The 21194-nt window shown below is 36.3% G+C and overlaps 2 protein-coding genes across 6 annotated transcripts in view; both read right to left on the reverse strand.

Moving 5' to 3' along the window:
- The window catches only part of LOC107754926 (protein 4.1-like), a 90340-nt gene extending 81837 nt beyond the window's left edge, over positions 1 to 8503 (reverse strand). For 4 of the 5 annotated variants that reach the window (XM_016571566.1, XM_016571563.1, XM_016571564.1 and 1 more), the window contains exons 1-9: positions 8246 to 8367; positions 6349 to 6453; positions 5254 to 5296; positions 5070 to 5145; positions 2951 to 3169; positions 2615 to 2702; positions 1639 to 1791; positions 867 to 964; positions 573 to 748 (exon numbers count right to left, since the gene is read on the reverse strand). In XM_016571566.1, coding sequence (XP_016427052.1) covers positions 573 to 748; positions 867 to 964; positions 1639 to 1791; positions 2615 to 2702; positions 2951 to 3169; positions 5070 to 5145; positions 5254 to 5296; positions 6349 to 6453; positions 8246 to 8299 — 1012 coding nt within the window. In that variant the 5' untranslated portion in view covers positions 8300 to 8367. Of the gene's footprint in view, positions 1 to 572; positions 749 to 866; positions 965 to 1638; positions 1792 to 2614; positions 2703 to 2950; positions 3170 to 5069; positions 5146 to 5253; positions 5297 to 6348; positions 6454 to 8245 lie in introns of all 5 variants that reach the window. The other variant, XM_016571567.1, reaches the window with a different exon arrangement.
- The window catches only part of LOC107754913 (protein 4.1-like), a 35453-nt gene continuing 22662 nt past the window's right edge, over positions 8404 to 21194 (reverse strand). Inside the window, exons 2-4 of the mRNA XM_016571543.1 lie at positions 12895 to 13295; positions 8561 to 8725; positions 8404 to 8409 (exon numbers count right to left, since the gene is read on the reverse strand). Coding sequence (XP_016427029.1) covers positions 8404 to 8409; positions 8561 to 8725; positions 12895 to 13287 — 564 coding nt within the window. The 5' untranslated portion in view covers positions 13288 to 13295. The remainder of the gene's footprint in view (positions 8410 to 8560; positions 8726 to 12894; positions 13296 to 21194) is intronic.

Consider the following 21194-nt stretch of genomic DNA (forward strand, 5'->3'; position numbering starts at 1 on the left):
GCTTGGTTTCGGTTTTGATGTAAACAAGATCTTCTCCACATTGATGTTCTCTTTTTCCGGTATATTTTTAATGAACAATGCAGCAGCGCCGCATCTAGTGGCTTCAACTGGATAGGCTAACAAAAGCATTATAATGCAGTGACACTTGCATCGTCGTCGCATCTCGTGCGCCACTTATAAGGCTGCCTCCTTGACGCACACCTAAAATTCGAATGCAACGTTTTTGCATTTGAATGTGGATTTTTATTTTAAATTCAGTAAATGTGTAAAAGGTATTGAATTAATTTGCCATCCTTCTAGAACAATGTGCATTTATGTTAAATTATCAAGTTTAGTTATTTTTATTTCTTTATTGCAAAATGCTAAAACTGGCACCGTTTTGGAGAGAAATGGGCTCTCATTTTACTCTTACTCAAGTAGTTTTTTGGACAAGTACTTTTACTCTACTCACACTACATTTTTTGGAAGGTAATGGTACTTTTACTTGAGTATATTTTTTCAGTACTCTTTCCACCGCTATAAAGCGGTCTATCGAAATAAAGTGTAAACGAGAAGAATAACTGCTGACACACCTCCATCTAAGCTGCGGGATGCCCTCTTACTGGCGGAGCGCTGGAAATGCGGAGCGGGTCGGTCAATCACGGAGCTGGCCTGGCGGGTCTGGGCCTGAGTTCGGCCGCTGTAGCGGAACTTCGATCCCAGAGCCAGGAACTTCCTGGGAGTGGTGGCCGCTTCTGTGGACGTCAACCTGAGACCACAGAGTTCACGTCTCTTCATAATGTACTTGGACTCATGAATTCACAAAAACACACAGTCACTAAAGATGCGAATGCATGTTGTGATGATGTACTGTTTGACATTCATACCTGAAGAATGTGTGATGCTCCACACACACTTTCCACAGTTTCTTGGAGGCCTTGTAGTTGGGCAGTTTAAAGCCAATGGCGCTTTCGTAATGTTCCAGCTAAAAAATATAGTACAACAAAGGCTGACTGAAATATCATTCTGAAATTAATAAAAAAATATATATTTCATATATGCGAGTATATGTGTGCCTTCTTAAAGATATAAAGACCATAAAGATCTGATGTACCATAAAGATGTACTGTTTAATCTTAGATTTTAATTTCCAGTTAATTGTACTGAGTGAAAAATAGACAACTTAATATATTTAAACAACATGATCAATTTAAAATTGTTTTATTCATGTATGTTGTATCAAACATCTGACATTGTAAATAAATAAATAATTTTATGTTTCAAACATCAATATCTGGATAATATTATAAAACAATGGTTAAAACTGAAACAATACAATTATTTTAGAAAATATTAAGGAACTGTGAAATTGTTTTTTTGTAATAAAAGTATGATTATATTTTCATATTTAATTTTATTTAAAAGAACAGAAATGAGCTATTTTTAAACATGTAAAAATTATTTTTTAATTATAAAAATGTTAAAATAATTCATAAAAAATTAATCAAGAAAATATTGAAAAAAAATAAAGAAAAATAATAATTAAAAATATATTTTAAAGCATAAAAAATTATCACAACTTGCAACATCAAAACAAAATAAAATGTCATGCGACCTGAATAAATTTGGTATTTCTAAGGCATATCTTTGTACACTTACATCAGATGGTCGTATCTTGATGAAGAAACTGCTGCGTTTGTAGGAGACTTTGAGAACTTTCGGCCAGGGAAATCGATTGATCCTCAGCTTGTCCTTATACACCATCAGGCCACTGGAGCAAACGCCCAGCATTATATCCACTCCATCCAGATCCTGACAGAGAGATGAAAAAAAGAACAGGGTAAAAATATATAAACATAGGTCAAAGATTTTGCAATTACAAACTTCCACCACTACGGGGCGTCCTTGCTTCTCTTTTAAAAAGTGAACTCCATAATTTATTTAAATCCATGGCTTGATGCAAACAGATTGACCTGGTTTCAGCTACCAAACCAGAGCAGTGAAAGGACATGCAACATCACAAGCACTCCTGTGAGATGAAGGATATTTCCGTCTGACAGATGATTTTATGACAGCTCAGATCGATGATTTCACATAAAGAAGGCAGTGGTTTAATCAGTGCTGGGGAAAGTAACATTGTCTAACTGGGACATGTAACTGGATGTATTTTAAGTCACAGCATGCCTCAGTAAACGGAGACTTAATGTATTTATGTTATGTAAATATTTTATTATTATTATTATTATTACTATCCAGTCAACAACCAAATTAATGTAAAAAAAAAAATACAAAAAAACATTTATCAATAATTACAAAACCAATTTAATGTAAAGTATTTCAATAAAATAGGTTTTATGCCATTTTGACATATAATCTTTTTTATTTATTTATTTATTTATTGAATGTTAAAAATTTTATTAATAACATTTATTTATTTGATATTCAAGTTTATTTCAATTGTATTTTTATTTTTAGAAAATATTAGAATGTATTGCAAACCTCATAAAAAACACATTTAATATTTAGTATGACAAACAACATTTTCTGAAGGTTAACCATTTTTATTTATTTATTTGTTTGTTTTTATTATTATTCATCATATTTATGAAAAGTGTCTCCTGTCGATCTACTGAACCTTTGCCTGGTGGAGATCAACACCATACATGGCCAGTTTTTTAGCATTCTCCAGGAACATCATATCAGCCTGAGCCGGACTCATAGATCTGTAGAAAATTTAAACAAACAAAAATAATAATAAATACATTTTTTTTTTAAATACACTATTCAGGTATCATAACAACATTACCTTGCTAAAGAAAAGCAAAGTGCAAATACTTATATTTTAATCTTAACCTCCTGTAAATGTGCATTTATCTTGCCGGTATTAACACATATTTCCCAAGCATCCATTTATGATAAGAATATATGTGCGTAAATCATCAGCCCAGCAGTAAGAAGCAGTCATGATCACCTGTATGTGCGGTGAAGCTCCATGACTTTCTCCTCCAGCTCTTTGGTCTGTCCTGGGATGAGCTGGAGCTCCTTGGCATAGTCAGTGCCGTGCACCTCGGGGTCGTACTCGCCCAGCTCAGACTGCAGGGCGTAAGAGCCCAGCAGGGCCAGGGTCACGAAAGAGCAGGGCAGACAGCCGTTCTTGATGTCCTTCCGCAGCTGCAAACACAAGTAGTACCTGCAGAGCGCAAATAATTTAGACATAAAGACATTATGTGCCAAGTTATCAAATGTTACAAGTTGGGACAAGGTGTTGTTGCAAAATCTAATACATGAGAGTCCAGAGCTGTTACCATGACAACAGCAGTAAAGTGACGTCAGCGTGCCGCTGTGATTATTCAGGGTGAAAGGGCTTTTGTAATTTACGAGTGTGATAATGAAACTGGCTAGAGAATTGCATGCTCACTTGGTAGGAAACAGCAGGAGGCTTTCGATTTTATTAATGATTTAATCTGGCAAGTATCGGAGATTAGTTTTAAAATTAGTGAGTGAGCAAGCGAGAGATGGTGGGAAATGGCGGGAAATGGATATCAGTAAGGATGAGAATTGTGAGGAATTGAACTATTCTAGTTGTGATTCCAATTGTCAATTCACAAAATTCACTTTTTTTTGTGGCACTTGTAAATTAAGTAGCAGTGCCACTGCTGAATGCATTTTTGACACAAGGTACTGTAGTAGGGTTTTCCACTTGCTTTTGTGGAACAAGAACTGTTACTCAGATGTCCTGATAAATTATTTGTTTCCTGCTAAGGCTGCACAATATCGGAACACTTCTACAATTATTGAGATGATTTCGAAGGGCAATGCATTTGAATATAAAAATATGCAAAAATGGTTATAGTACTAAAGTACAGAGCCCCGCACATGGCATGCAGGAAAAAAATAGTAGGCTAAATCGTGTGCACGATTTATTATTTCGTTCCCTCGATTTATAAATTGGGCGCACGATTTACTATTTCGTTCCCTTGATTTCCTAATTCGTTCCCTCGATTTGCTAAATCGGGCACACGATTTATAAATCGAGAGAACTAATTAGTAAATTGTGCGCATGATTTAGCAAATCGAGGGAACGAATTAGTAATCGTGTGCATGTTTTAGCAAATCGAGGGAACGAATTAGCAAATCGAGTGAAGGAATTAGCAAATCGAGGGAAGGAATTAGCAAATCGAGGGAACGAAATAGTAATCATGTGCACGATTTATTTATTTTTTCTTGCATGTCATGTGCAGGGCTCCGTACTAAAGTCCAGGACTGAACAAAAATGTGTATGTTCACACTTGGGTATAATCTTTACATTAACCAACTCAAACCTCTTTCAGTAGCCATAAAGATTTTAAAAAAAATAATAATAATAAAAAAAAATTATATTCCGCATTTCCACTGTTGGCCCATTCAATATGACTATAAAAGAATAATAATAATTTCATTTTTAAATATTACACTATCAAAGTTTTATTTTAGTGGATTGCCAACAAATAAATATGTCACATGTTTGTGAAGCTTGGCACTGTGTTCATTTACACACACACTGTCCAAAATACAGTGTTTTTGTATCTCAGACTGGCTCAGTTTACAGTAAATGAACACAGTGCTGTACTTCATTCCTGTCCCTGATGTCTAGGATTATAGCTTTATAGAAATAAAATCAATTTCGAAATAGGGCTTAGTGCGACTATCAAATCACGAAGGCTGTGATTTCAATAAATAAATATATGCACTGTGTATTTAAGAGTGAAGCACGGCACTGTGTTCATTTACACGCGTGTGGCTCATGATATGGTGTTTCAGCGTCCCAGGCTCGGTTTACACTAAATTAACACAGTGCCGTGCTTCACTCTAAAACACATATACAGCAGCACATATATTTATTTAGTTAAATCGCAGCCTTTGCAATCCGATAATCCCACTAAGCCATACCACAAAATCAATTTTATTTCTATATGGCTATAACCCTAGAGATCAGGAACAGGAAACATTAAGGAGAGACAGGAAAAGGGACGGGTGATTGAGGAAGTTTATTTAAAAGTCAAATCATCTGACCAGTTAGCATATTATCCATAAAATAAAGTGCTGTTCACCTGGTGATGTCTTCTGATAGCTGGGCTGGATCAGGTGGGTAGAACTTCACATTGAATGTGAAATCGTAGTTGCTGCCTAGATAAATACAAGCATAATTTACAACAGGACCTACAGAAAACTAGACACTGATTTTCTGATGGTTATTTTATATGTCAAAGAGATGAACGGCATGATGCTACTCACCTTGTACTTGCCGCCTGATCTCCTTGGTGAAGTCCAGCCATGTCTGAAAGACAAATAAAGCTTTAACTAAAGACCTGTGTACACCAAGAACTACATTATGGCTATTATGGCTATATTAGTATCCACACCAATGAAACACTCTGCATTTAAGTCGTCTGCCACTTTAAAAGCTCAAGCTCTTTAAAGTCGGGTGGATTCTGATTGGTTGTCAATGTTTTTATCGTTCAACAGCTGAAATTTTTTTTTTGTCTGTGTAGTTATTGTTATAACTGTGGCGTGAACTTATAATTATATTTTTAGAAAATTACCGTAGAATGATTATTAAAACTTCATAGTTAGTTACTGTTAAAAGACAGGGTTTTACTGCTATCAGAACTTCTGATGCAAGTTAAGAAAGCAAATCGTTTAAAAGACAATACAACCATAATTTAAAAGAAAAACATGTACATGTCTTTCAGTTTTGACACTTCAAAAGCTAATCTAAACCTGAAGAAAACATGCTGTATCAAGAAAAAAAAAATAGCTGCCTACAGTTAATGTTAAAGGGGTCATATGATGCGATTTCAATTTTTTCTTTCTCTTTGGAGTGTTACAAGCTCTTGGTGCATAAAGAAGATCTTTAAAGTTGCAAAGACTAAAGTCTCAAATCCAAAGAGATATTCTTTATAAAAGTTAAGAGTCAGCCACACCTACCTAAAACGGCTCGTTCTAACACGCCCCCACATATCTACCTCACTATGTGGGAAGATTTGCATAACGCCGCCCAAATGTTCACGCAAAGAAAGAAGGCGTAACTTTTATTCTCGCTGTAGTGCAACAAATGCCTCGTTTATAATGGGTTTTCATGTTTTTGAATATGGTCACAATATGGTAAGGGGCATAACATTTCCGTCACAACCTTGAGGTAGTCGGCCAATCACAACGCACTGGGTAGCTGGCCAATCACAGCACACCTCGCTTTTTCAGATGTGTTTTTTGAACCTTAAACCGCATAAACACATTTCATTACACCAAATACACAAAATAATGTTCTTTTTAGCAGCATCATATGACCCCTATAAAAGAGCAAGAGTGAGTGCTAACAGATTGAGGCACCTTTATGTTTGGCGTCTCCCATATGGCCAGACCGTAATAGTCCTTCTCTAATAGGTTCAGGTGGTCGCACACTTTTGCAAACAGATCCTGGCCTTTGGCATGTTTCTGGAAACAAAGACATGTCGTTAAAACAGAAGCAACTCTATTTCAGTATTTTAGTCAGACAACAACTGTAGTCCTTATATAGAAACTTGTTAGCGACATCATGTTTTTAAAGCATACGGTGACTTCAAAATTTACAAGAGATACGACTGTAATTTATTTTGTAGAACAAAATACGAGAGTCCAATAAATTTCTGAGGGAATATGAATTGAGCAGCTCTATTAGCAAGTGATGTAATGTATGGAGTAGCATACTACTGTAATATTTTTTTCTATCCCTTCACTCTATAGTATGGAAACCCATTTCTGCCACACATGAAAAAATAATGCTTTGGTAAATCAGAATTATAATATCAAAAATATGAGAGAAAAAGTGAAAATGATGAGATACTAAGTCATAATTATGAGATGAAAAGTCAAAATTATTACATAAATTGAAATTACCCATAAAGTCATAATCATGACAGTAAATCAGAATTATGAGAATAAAAGTCAAAATGACAAAAAGTTAACAAAAACAATTGACATAAATAGTTGAAATGATGACAAAAGTCATAATTGTGTCAGAAAGTTGAAATTATAAGATAAAAAGTCATAGTTATGAGAGAAAGTTGAAATTATGAGATATGACAATGTTAATGTGACAATTTTTTTACTTTTTTACCCCATAATTTCAAGTATTTATCACATAATCATGACTCATGATTATGAAATAAAAAGTGAAAATTATGAGATACTAAGTCAAAATTGAGATAAGCCAAAATTATGACATAAGTAAAAACTAACAACCAATTTGCATACAATTTTGAAATGATGACATAAAAAGTCATAATTATGCTAGTAAATCAATATTATAAAATAAAAAGTCAGTTATGACAAAAGCCGAAAATTATGAGATATGACAATGTCAGTACAACAATGTCAATATGACAGACGTTTTTGACGTTAATAATTTCAACTATTTATCTCATAATCATGACTCATGATTATGACATAAAAAGTGAAAATTACGAGATACTATGTGGCAGAAATGTGCTTCCATAATATAAAATGTATACTGTGCACAGTAAGCAAATTGGCTCTATGCATGGAATACCCAGATGACTACATATTCCAAAGTACACAACAGAGCACATTGTGCTGGATACTGTATCCCACAATGCAATGTGTATGACTTCACTTTCCAGGGTGAATGAACTGGAAGTTATTAGGGACATCATGTTTTTGATTAATTACTATTGTGGGACTGCCAAAGACGAAGACATTTTTACAAGATGATAACTAGTTCACATGCAAAGTATGATCATGTGACAAAGTAGCACACTGCTGTTTGAAACGTGGAATTATGCAGACTGTTTGTCCTACTATTTTTGACGTATACAGTTCATGTTCTATAAAAAATAGTTGACTTGTATTCCATTCTGAACATGCCTCTTGTATGGAAATCGAACTGTTAGCTGAGCTCGCTACATGCTAACAGCAGAAACAGCTGTGAAGGTAAAGCGAGACTTGCGGGTCAAGTTGCTGCTAATAAGGATGTTCTGTTTCGCTTAGGATGCTGTCTCTGTAGAGACATGAACCACACGGTACGATGGCAACAAAAACAGTCCAAAGTGTCACATCAGCAGAAATAGTCTCTCGGTAGTCTGAGAGTTAATTAGCAAAGGAAGTAAAAGCCCTTGAGCAACGCTTGAGTTTCAGAGTCGCTCTCCTGGGACTAGACAACGATACGCCGCACTTGATAAGCAACAAAAGCGGCAGTTGTGTGCTCTGTGTGTGTGCGTATGTCGCTTACTTCCAGCTCACACTCGAAGAGAGAATCATCCAGCAGCTTGACTTTGCAGTGCATGATCCTGGGGCGGCGAGATGCTTTCTGCTTCTTCCCCTCCTCCTCCTCCTCCTCCTCCACCGTGTTCTCCTCCTGTTTCTCTTCCTCTTTTTCTCCTTCCTCCTTTACTTCTGTTTCTGCCGCACATGCATCTTCCGGCTTGGCCTCTTCCTCTACTTTCTCTTTTTCTTTCTCGCGTTCCTTGTCTTTCTCTCCCTCCTCTCCTTTGACCTTGTCCTCGTTTTTCTTCTCCTTCTTCTCTTTTTTCTCCTTCTTCTCTGCTTTCTCTTTTTTCTCTGGCTTCTCCTTCTTCTCCGGTTTCTCCTTATCTGCTTTCTCCTTCTTCTCTTTCTTCTTTTCCTTCTTCTCCTTCTTTTCCCCCTTCTCCCCCATTTCTCCCTTACCGGACTCCAGCTCGGCGTCTACCTTCTGATCCGCTACGATTTGCTGGAGGAAGACAAATTTAAACATTTTAAATATAAATATACATTAGATTATTACACAACTAATTTGCTGGAGGATGACAAATTTGTACCTTTACTAGAATCAGGGTTTCTTACAGAATGCTTCTTTCAGAGTTTTTTAAATTAGGCCAACTTGCTTAACAATAAACAATCATTTTGTATGTGTAAACAAACTATGTGTAAATTAAAAGCCATTTTTTCAGTCTCTGATGATACTAACACTGACTATGAAAAATTTTGCAAATGTATCCTCGTGGTTTAAAGCAGACCACCAATAATTACATGATCAGTAAGTCATGGTAAAGTTTTTCCATTCAACATTTTTAATATTCAATCATAACAACTCTTGGAATATTCTGGCATGGTAATGGCTGATCCTGCAGAGCAAATACAAAGACTTGCCGATTCTGCCAGTACATCCACAGACATGCTTCTGTGAGCATGTAAGACATACTGCTGCTGTACAAATAGCACAGGAAATTACCCATAGCAGATCTATACAGGTGGTGCTGGGGGAGGTGGAGGGTTTCAGAACCACAAAATTTTAATGTTGAGCAGCAAGCTCATTATGCAGCAGAGACCAATCAGTTCATGCCAAGTAGATGTCATTAAGGATTCAAATGACTTGTACAGCCAATTCAATTATGTGCAAAGACAAGTTCAGTTGCTGCCTTAAATTTTTTATTTGAATTAAGTTGAATTTTTTTTACAGTGGGCCAAATGCATAAATATAAATTAATCCTCAGTGTGTTGCCTCCTCCTCCACGTCCAACTGTTTAAAACATGTCATCGTTTATGCGTTTCTATCACCTTAATGCACATTTTGACTTACTTCAGAAAAACCTTCCTGAAGTCGGAATGAAATGAAAATTCACTCTTGCATTTTTAATGCATGTTATGGATCTTTTTATGAACGATTAATTTGAGCATATGTTTCATTTTTTTGTTTAATTTACGTTTAATTTTGAATCAAAAAATGTATCTCTGGTGGTGAATGTAGGACTTCTCCAATCATTTAGTCCACTTAAACCCAGCCCTGCAAGCTCATGAGCATTTATTTGCCTCCTATTTTGAGTGTTCTTTTTCATTACACATTTGTTCGTCACAATGCTCTAGAAATGACTCTATCGCTACTTCTGTTGCACTGCAACTTCTTTTTTTACATTTGAAAAAATTGTTGGATATAAACTAAGCAAATGATACCTTAAAGGGATAGTTCACCGAAAAATTTAAATTCTGTCATCATTTACTCACCCTCAAGGTTTAGTCATTAGTATGGAGAAAAAAAAATACTTTTGAACGCAATGGCCACCAGCAACTGTTTGGTAACCAACATTCTTCAAAATATCTTAATTTGTGTTCAACAGAAGAAAGAAACTCATACAGGTTTGGAACAACATGAGGGTGAGTAAATTATGACAAAATGTTCATTTATGGGTGAGCCATCTCTTTAAAACGATTCAAATATTCAAGAGAAAAGAGAGCAGAATAAATAATGAAAAGCTAGCATTGGGGAAAAAAGCTGAAGCATGTTGACAGCAGTTAGCAATGCCTAAAATACCAGCCGTTCAGTATGAACAGCCTCTCAGAAAGCTTTTAGTGTACTGTGCTGCTGGAGCAGATGAGAGCTGCACAGAGAAGGTTTAACACACAACCTTTGACCGTAACTCAGCGTGTGAATGTGAGATGTGTGAAGCTCCACAGTTCAGTTGCCTTTGCACAGACATCCCTTGCTACATGCAGTGTATTTACACTTTTAAAAGTGTAAACATCCAGTTGTCACCCTGAGGTCATATCTGTCAGTAAGCCCACACACCAGTAGGCTGAGGGTTACGCGGACTTTTAAAAGTCTTGGAGATGCTTTACTGTTTTTCTTCAGAAGACTTAGGATTTAGTCATGTGGAACACTTTTATTTTAGCCAAAACAGATTTGGAGGGTCGAAATCATTCACTGAAATGGTGACGTTTAATTAGCACCGCTCTAATGAGACATTTTGACAGTGTCAGTGTCTATTTTCTGCAAACACAATGGATGAACCACAACAGGCTAACTTGTCAGCTGTGTGGATGCTAGAGCTGGTTTAACAATATAAATTTCTCAATTTTAATGGATCTTCATTTTGATCAACCAAGATCTTTAGTCTTTTAGTCTATGCTATTTTCAGTTGATGCCTGAATAAAACATCACTAAACATTATTTGATATGAATATGAAAAGTATGTTGAAAAAAAAACAGTACAACTTACTAAAATGTATCATGACTCATGTAATCGCCCAATCAGTGTTTCAAGTGCGAAAAAACGTCAGTAAAACATCTTCAAAACAACTTCTGATGCTCAGAAGTTATGGAAATTAAAAATGTAAAACTGTAAAAGTGTTAGAACTGTTGCGTTTACATTCCTTAAAAATGGTCTATATTACATTTAGATTATATTTTTACCCTGTCTTCAATATTTAATGCATTTTTTAATAAATCTGTCATGAAAACAGGTTTTTCTGACAGCCACCATTTAAATGTATATATTTAACAATGACTTAGAGTAGAAACATAAGTGTATCATTAAAAAGTTGATATAAAATCTGCCTTATGTGCAATTTAAATGTTTATACTCGGATTTGAGTGTTAATAGTTAAATAAATATGATTAATTACATGATTAATTTAATTTTCAGCTAAATTAATTTCAGGTTCGGTAATAAAATTTATTTCAGTGCATCACTACTTTTATTGTGCATTTTGTCCTTTTTATAGAGGTTTGTTAAAAAAGAAAAGTTTTATATATCATGCTTCAATTCCACTTCAAGTAAATGCCACCATATAAACTATAATTCAATATAAAAACAAATATATAAAACATATACATAAATATACAAAATAAAAATAAAAATATACAAAAAAAACATATAAAACAAATAATATCACTTTTGTTAAACATCTGGAACAGGTATGATGTTAGATTTAACAAATGTGCTATAATCATATTTAATGAATCTAATGCATCATCAAGCCATTAACTTTTGCTCTTCACGTCACACTGTGTAAACAAGGGCTCACCAAACTCAAAATGACAAATGATTAGCTGGTTCAGGTGTGTTTGATTAGGGTTGCAGCTAAACTCTGCAGCGCACCGGCTGTCCAGGACCGAGTTTGGTGGCCCCTGGCCTAAACTGAGGTTTTGAGAAAGCAACTTTTAAAGGTGCTATATAAAATAAATGTATTATTATTATTATGTTCTGAAATAGAAGCAAAATTGTCACCTGAATCAGCTACCAACATTTGCAAAATGATGAGATACATTTTAGTAAGGATTCTCTTAAATGTAAAGATTTCACTGCTCTACCGTTGGAGAAAGAGCAACCGTCTTGATAACCAAAACATTACAACAGCCTTGACATCACTGAATTTCTGTCAGAGTTAAATCTTAAAGGGGTCATATGATGCGATTTCATGTTTTCCTTTGTCTTTGGAGTGTTAAAAGCTATTCGTGCATACAGAAGATCAGTAAAGATTAAAGTCTCAAACCCAAAGAGATATTCTTTATAAAAATGAACGCTCAGCCACGCCGTCCTAAAACGCCTCGTTTAAACACGCCCCCACATGTCTACATCACTGTATGGGAAGATTTGCATAACACCGCCCAAATGTATACGCAAAGAAAGAAGGCTGGTTTTGTTGCGAAAGCCAAACTACTTTGTTTGGTCTTCCAAAAGAGGACACAACTAGAAATCAGTAGTTTTATTTACAACACTGTTGCAGAACAGTACGACCCAAATATTCAAGTGTGTGAAGCGCATCTTACGGAGGAAAGTTTCCTGAACCTGGTAAGGGGCGTAACATTTCTGTCACACGCTTGAGGAATTCGGCCAATCACAATAGCTGGATAGCTGGCCAATCAGAGCACACCTTGCTTTTCAGACCGATGAGCTTTGTAAAAATCGACACGTTTCAGAAAGGCGGGGCATAGAGGAGAAACAATAATGTACAGTATGTGGAAAATAATGTGTTTTTTTAACCTTAAACCGCATAAACACATTTCATTACACCAAATAATGTTTTTTAGCAACGTCGTATGACCCCTTTAAATCTGGCTCTAATTTTAGCATCAATTACAAATGTAACCTTTACTTGAACACATCTGTTTCTCCTTCTCACCTGGTTTTCAGCACTGCTGACTGAGTGCTGGTCTAGAGCAACATCGCCCTCTATGCGCAGTTCTGGCTCAGGGTCCGCTATGGGAGCTTTGGGTTCTTCCTGGCTGTTCTTCTCCCGGGCACTCTCCGTCTCCACCCCCTCGCCCTCAGAGCACTGTGAGCGGCGCTTCAGGAAGGAGGAGAAGAGGCGGGAGAGGCCGCGGCCAGCGGAGGTGCGCTGACGCGGCTTCAGCTGCTGTTCCTCCTCCGAGCCCCCAGGGGGCGGTGAGGTGCCGGAGGGGCTGTCCTGAGCGGTGTCAGCGGGGCCTGGCTCCTGTGCAGCGGGGTCCTCCTCTTCCTGCTGCTGCTCGCACACCTGTTTCTTATGAACACTCTCCGCCTCGTCTGTGGTCATGGCAGTCGCTGCAGGAAGAGACGGTTCGGTTAAAGTCACGTATCTGTTTTACAGCAATGTTGAAAGTAGTACTTTAAAACTGTCCGGATGGTATACTATTTCCAGTGGATTTTCACAGTATGTGTCTGTCCCAGTACCACACTTGCGGCCTAGGCACTTCAGAATGTGTGCATGCAATAAGTGCGTAAAAAAAAAACAATGCTCAGTGCCCTTAACCCACACTATCTCTAATATCACTTCGTTTTTGAGGCCAAGTGCATCCCATCATTCATCAGGTTCAAGAACTCATGTGGCCTGAAATCACAAGAATTCAAGGAAAACTTTTAGATATGAGATAAGTTGATATTTGGTAGCAAAACATGAGGAAAACTATACTAACTAAACTATACACTATACAACTATACATTAGATATTACATATAATCTGGTAGTAAAACAAGAACTTGAGGAAAACTATATAGTGTACGTTAAATTAATTAGTAAATATGACAGTAAAAAAAAAAAAGAATTTGAGGAAAACATCGGTTTTAATTAAATTAATTACATATAATTTGGTAGTAAAACAAGAATGAGGAAAACTTTAATGTGTAAGTTAAATTAATTAGATATTGCATATAATTTTATAGCAAAACATGAGAATTCGAGAAAAACTTTACAGTGCAAATTATATCAATTCCATATTACATATAATTTGGTAGTAAAATGTGAGAATTCAAGGAAAACTTTACAGGGTAAGTTTATTAGTTATTACATATAATTTAGTAGTAAAACAAGAACTCAAAGAAAACTTTACAGTGTAAATTAATTTAATTAGATATTACATATAATTTGGGTAGTAAAACCTGAGAATTTGAGTAAAAACTATACAGTGTAAGTTAAATTAATTATTTATTTCATAGTTTGATTGTAAAACCCAAGAATTCACAGAAAAATTTACAGTTTAAGTTTAATTACTTATTACATATAATTCGGTAGTAAAATGTAAAATGTTGCACATTGTATTGGTGTAGAGATGAGTATGTGTATAAATGAATATGTGTATTTTGTAAAACACTAGCACCTATTTTATATCACTAAATTAGAAGCATCACAATTACTAAATCGTGTTGTCTGTTACATAAGGACTGCTGAACAGGCATTTACAAGATTATTTTAAAGTGCATAGTTGAAAATCAAAATAAAAACTTAACTTGCATTTTTACAACACTGTGTTGTAAGTGTGTATCATTGGCTAATCAGCAGTTCTACACACACTTGTGATATTCATACAAACGTCAACACTTGGACCAAATACAGGAAATACGTCACGTACTGTAAGTAGACAAGTGATCAGATTCAAAGATCTGCAAGTGTGGGCATTTTGACAGGCCCTATGTGTCCGTCCACACTTCTTGGGCCAATATTGCCCACAATTTCTTGACCTTTAAATACAAAGAATGTGCGAACCCAATCCAGCAAACCCATCATTGTTTGTCAATTCATTGTAAATATGTCTAATGCCGGGTTCAGACTACATGATATTTTTGTCGGTCACGATAGTCACTGTGTCAGATTACACGATTTTGACTCCTAAAATCTTGTCGTGGCGTGGACAAGAAACATGTCAGACTTCACGTTCCGACCATTCATCGCGTGCCGTCTTTAATGACGCGCGTGATGTCATCGAGAAGGCGGAACTAGCGACTGACTTCCGAAAACAAGAGTGTAAACATTGCTGAAGCGCTTCCGCTATAGTTCGCCAGCATTTTTCTTTCTTTGTTCTGTCGTGGTAGTCCCTCGATGACACATCATACAGACAGGAGTACTTTTGGCACAGCTCCACGAACCTTTCCTCCATCTCATAATTATTTCGTTTCGCCATGTTTGAAACCTGTGTATGAAAGAGCTTCTGTGCTGCTATTGGTCAATGTCACCAATGTGACAGAACTCGTCATGGACGATGGAAAAAAAAAATTAAACATGTTAGTCTTTCTGTCGTGAAGCATCGCAGACGCGGGATCAGTTGTTGTCCACTATGACACACTACACGAGCTGAAACGCCCGTTGTCGTTTACGAATCCCCACTACGTCAAGCAAATCTGGGCAAAATCGGGCTAAAATCGTGTAGTCTGAACCGGGCATAAGAGCCTGCACTGCTGCCTCTTCAGGACATGGTGCCCCTGGCCACGTGCCTAATTGCCCATATGGTTACTCAGACCATGTACCTGTCATGTTCATCAGAGACATCTTGATGTCTGATTAATGAGCGACTTTGTACTGTTCCGTTCAACCCACAATGCTGTCAGTTAACTAAAGGTGTAAAATATAGTATATTTTGGTGTATAGTTTTCTATTATAATGCTTTATGGCACTGTGTGTCCTTTTGAAGCCTAAAAGCTGCTTCAGTCCCTGTGAATAGTAACTGCATTTCTTCAGAATATCATGTTTTGTGTTGCACAGAAGAAAGAAAGTCACATGGGTTTGGAACAACATAAGTAAATGATGACAAATCATTTTGGGTGAACTATCCCTTTAATAATACAATTTAGATTATTGTTAATTTTATTTATTTATTTAAACTTATTAAATGTACTTTAATTACTTTTTTAGAATAAAACAAACATTTTCATTGTAAACTGTTCTGTCGTGAATCAACGCAGAATAATTTGAAAAAGAATCAGGTGCCTAGAGTGAATTTTTTTTTTTTTTCAATCACTCCTGCAATCTAGGTGTAAGAGAGAGATTGTGTAAGAGGACCAGACACAAATGAGACAAGCTGAGAGCATCGCCACACAACTACAGCCCTCTGTGCATCTCCACTGAACCCTGAGTGTTAACAACACAAAAACAACAACTGAATGGACCTCTCACGCTCTCTCTCTCTCTGTCACACACACACACACACACATACACAACAAACACACGGCAAAGGAAATCTTATGTGCTCTTTAAGAATGCAACTGTCTATTTCGAAATAATCAGTGAAGCCATATCCAATTATGACAAGATCACACTTTCAGTCGTAAATCTAATCCAATGAGTTCACACACAAACCACTTCATCTTCAGTAAAGGTGCACGTGAGCCAGCCTACCCCAGGCCTGAAGACATCACAGCAGATTTACACACTAAAGCATTATGGGTAGGTGGACCCGAATCAGCTTGACCTGGGTTGCCCAGGCAACAGTGGATTGACTGAGGTCGGCTGTGTCAGCGTCACTCACACATGCAGCCACAGTGACGAGGCTTGAGCTCACCAGTAATGAACTTACTCTTCAATCTGATTACAACACTTCACGAAATGATGCAATCAATGCGTCATGAAATCTGATATTTGGTTATGATTCCGATTCTGTTCAACAGCAATTCTGAAATTGACTAGTTAACTAGTTTATCTTAGGGCTGGACGATATGGCCAAAATTTATATCACAGTATATTTCTTAATTTCGGCCGATACGATATAATTCCGATATCGGTATGAACACTATTAAAAAAAAGCCTCGTAAAAACGGCCAAGAACGCCCACAACAGATGTCTGTGCATACAAACTTAAGAAAAAGTAATTTGCCAAGTCTATGACACCTCATATAAAACCATATAATATTTTAGAAAAAAAAACATCACAAATAAATTAATGTTTTTGTATTTAGCCTTCATACAATGTGAAATCACTGTCAAATAATCGTCTCAGACTCAATTCATTTTAATATCTTTAACTTCAAACTATAGGCTAACATACACTACCAGTCAAAGGTTTTTGAATTTTTAATGTTTCTAAATAATTATCTTCTGTTCTAATAATTATCTTCTTCAAGCCTGCATTTATTTGATCCAAAATACAGCAAAAACAGTAACATTTTGAAATATTTTTACTATTTAAAATAACTAAAATAGTTTTCTATTTGAAAATGTTTTATAATAGAATTTATTCCTGTGATTTCAAAGCCATATTTTCAGCATCATTACTCCAGTCACATGATCCTTCAGAAATCATTCTAATATTATGATTTGCTGCTCAAAAATATTTATTATTATGTTGAAAACAGCGGAGTAGAATTTTTCAGGTTTCTTTGATGAATAGAAAGTTCAGAAGAACAGCATTTATCTGAAATAGAAAACTTTTGTAACATTATAAATGTCTTTATCATCACTTTTGATCAATTTAAAGCATCCTTGCTAAATAAAAGTATTCATTTCTATAATTTCTTTCCAAAAAAAAAGAAAAGAAATCATTCTGACTCTAAGCTTTTGAATGGTATAGTGTATAATGTTACAAAACTAGACAACTGACAACTAGATGAGCCCCAGATACAGATCCCCAGTAAAGACCTTGTCTCAGACGGCCACCGGGACAAGACCACAGGAACCAGATGATTCCTCTGCACAATGTGACTTTGCTGCAGCCTGGAACTGAACTGCTGGTTCGTCTGGTCAGAGGAGAACTGGCCCCCCGACTGAGCCTGGTTTCTCCCAAGGTTTTTTCTCCATTCTGTCACCGATGGAGTTTAGGTTCCTTGCCGCTGTCGCCTCTGGCTTGCTTAGTTGGGGAAACTTCATTTCCAGCGATATTGTTGACTTGATTGCAAATGATTGCAAAGATACTATTTAAACTGAACTGAGCTGAATGAAGACACCACTGAATTCAATGATGAACTGTCTTTAACTCAAAAATGAGTGTTTACTATTGTCATTTTTAATATGCAGTACTTTAAACATCTTTTAATTTAGCAGCATAGCTGCATTCTCTTCCAAACTACGGAAACTACGGAGCCCCTAAGGGGACATGTGATGGAAAAAATATATATATTTATATAATAATATAAAAATAAATAATAAATAAATAATATATACAAATATAAGAGGTGTACAGCAACTCTGAAGCAGATGCAGGAATTTATGACAAAGAATGATCATTGTGTGCATGTGACTACAATATCACAAATTCTCCACAAATGTGGCTTGTATGGGAGGGTTGCAAGAAAAAAGCCACTCCTCAAGAACAAAAACTGTCTGTCTTCATTTCAGGCTGCTAAGCCTGAAATAAGGGGGGGGGGATTCTTTTCTATACCCACTGTATCACATACTTTAAAACTTTTACTCAAGTAATATTCTAAACGGTAACTTTAACTTCTACCAAAGTCATTTTCTGGTAAGATATCTATACTTTTACTTAAGTGTGGCTTACTTTATCAATTACTTTATCCACAACTGTTGTATTGTATTGGAAGAAGGAGGCGGGAACTGAAGACCGGCGTGTCGCTCATAAGAACTCCCGCCACAAATATGAGACAATATTTCAATGCTTTTGAAAGTGAACAAAAGGTTTCTCAGGGGAACAATACATTTGCAAGAGAACACAATAGTTTATCGAGGGAACGCAAAGTTTCTCTCGCAAAACTTAAAAACGTAATACCTTTGAGCGAAAGTAAATTTTTTGCAAGCGAAAGCAAAGTTTCTCGGGGAATGCAATACTTTTGTGATAGGACGCAATATTGCTGTGAGTGAACGCAATCGTTTTGCGAGCAAATGCAAAGTTTCTCTGGGAACTCATTACTATTGCATTACATTTACATGTGCAAACATTTTGTGAGCCAGCATAAATGTTTTGTGAGTGAACACAAAAGTTTTGTGAGCAAATGCACAGTCTGTCAGGGGAACACAATACTTTTGTGAGAGAACGCAAAAGTTTTACATGTTGACTATTACATGATCATAATAAAGGAGTGGTCACATTAAAGTGCAGCGAATTTTGGCAAGCAAAAAAAGGTCAGTTGTTTCTTCTTAATAGCGTAGAGATGTAAGAACCACCACTCACACAGCTCAACGTACTGAATTCATGTGACCAACCTGAAAATGAGCGAAACTTGTGTTTCACAATCTTGAATTTCACGTGAGGGTGAAACATTTCGCCAGGCAGATTTCACATCAGGTTCAAGTTGGTTAAGTGAATTTGTCACGTTCACCAAAAAAAAATTTGCTTGGTTTGAAAGTGACTTCTGTGTAAATGTGCTTCATATATCGCTACACTACTGGACCTTTATTGCCATGAAAACGCTAATGTGACTGCACCTTAACTCCAAGAATCTCATTGTGTAGCCTATATTGTGCTGCTGTGTCCTCTGTGTCAGTGTCAGCGTCGCCCTGGACAAACACAACAAGCTGGTCACACGGCTCCACCTGAATAAACTACAAAGAACATGATCTCATTAAACAAGCTCTCACGCTGTTCTGCTGTCCCATACAGATTCAGACTAAACTGAGCGACTTTTTTTGCCTAAATGAATGGAGATGACAATTAATAAAATGATTGATTATTAAGTTGCCATTCTAGTTGAGTGCACACAGACAAGTAAATAAATACAGACTCAAATAACTCCCTGTTGCATCATCTTGTCCACACACACACACAAACACACACAGGTCTGCTATTCATCCGTCGTTCTTTCCCATGCACTAGCAAAGTAATTACAATGCCTCATTATGAGGGTCCAAGTTTAAGCACATGCAGTCTCTTGAGGACAGACTGGACTAAAGAAGATCATCCCATTCATGCAGAACGGCTGCGTCTGTTTGAGTGAGAGTGTTTAATCAACTAATCTGACTCTAAGATGCACTTAACCTCCCTGTTACAACAAATATCACTTTATTCTCAATAAATCAACATAAAAATAAGGCCAAGGAACTTTCCTTGTTATTAATTGTGAGTCAGCTTTTGAAATGTTCCCACAAGGACAGTAAAGTCTGAAATCACTTACATCATGTGGACCAGCAAATGGTCCTCGTGAGGAAAATAACTTAAACGGAAAGTTTCAGCCAGCTTTGTATTGTTATAGTTATCTGGCAATCTTTTGACAGTTTCATGGCTTTTGTACAAACTACAGACCGTACTTCTGCATTTTTGTATCCCTGCTCACATACAGTTGAATTGAACCCAGTGCATTGTGGGTAGTGGTTGAGCGCTATATATCGCAGAGACCGATATATCGGCCAATATTTGGTATTTTTAATTATTGACATTGGCCGATATTTTTTTTTCTGTTTGGACGATATGCTGTAAGCAGGACTTTTATTTTGACAACGCTGATCACACCAGAGTGCATGGAGCTCCCATTGTGCTTCATCAGTTTACTGTTTCTGATTAATAAATTATTACACAGAACTTTTAAATTAAGTTAAGAAAGGGTATACAAAAAGCATTCCAACATTTGCTTTACTATTATTAATAACAAAAAAACAAACACTATAATACTTTGTCATCTACCATCAGCATACAGCAAATATGCATTTCATTTAAACAAGTTTTTGAATATCTAATTAATGTTTAATTTCACTAACCTTGCAAACTTTGTCATTAGCCTTGCCAACTTTTATTAAAACCCCATCTTGCCAAAGGTGAATTACTCCTTTAATTAAACTAGAAATGACAAATCTCTGAATGTCTGAATGTGCTAATACTGTCAAAAACACAAGGTTTGCATATTAAACAGCTGGTTATGTCTAAAGTGAAAGTAAACAGTTGAGAAAAGAATGGATGCATTCCTGTATGTTAGATGGGTGCAGGTCTTAAAGTGACAGCAGACTAATAGCGCTAAACATGATTTTATACTGTGAAGTATATTTAAAGTATATTTATACTGTGAAGTATATTTGAAGCTAAAAAAAAATACAATTTATATACTTTTTATCCTCAAACACTCGTCTTGTCTAATTCTGTGTGAACTCTGTGCATTCCGGTTTATGACAGTTAGGGTATATCGAAAAACTCCCATCTCATTTCTCCTCCAAGTTCAAAATCGTTCTAAATCGTCCTACATCGCTGTTTTACCGTTTTTTGTAAAGGGCGTTTGACCTTCTTTGCACGTTCACTTTGTAAACACTGGGTCGGTACTTCTGCAGCGATGTAGGACGATTTTGAAGTTGGAGGAGAAA

This window comes from Sinocyclocheilus rhinocerous, unplaced genomic scaffold, assembly GCF_001515625.1.
Source record: "Sinocyclocheilus rhinocerous isolate Xijiao unplaced genomic scaffold, SAMN03320098_v1.1 scaffold622, whole genome shotgun sequence".
Taxonomy (NCBI): domain Eukaryota; kingdom Metazoa; phylum Chordata; class Actinopteri; order Cypriniformes; family Cyprinidae; genus Sinocyclocheilus; species Sinocyclocheilus rhinocerous.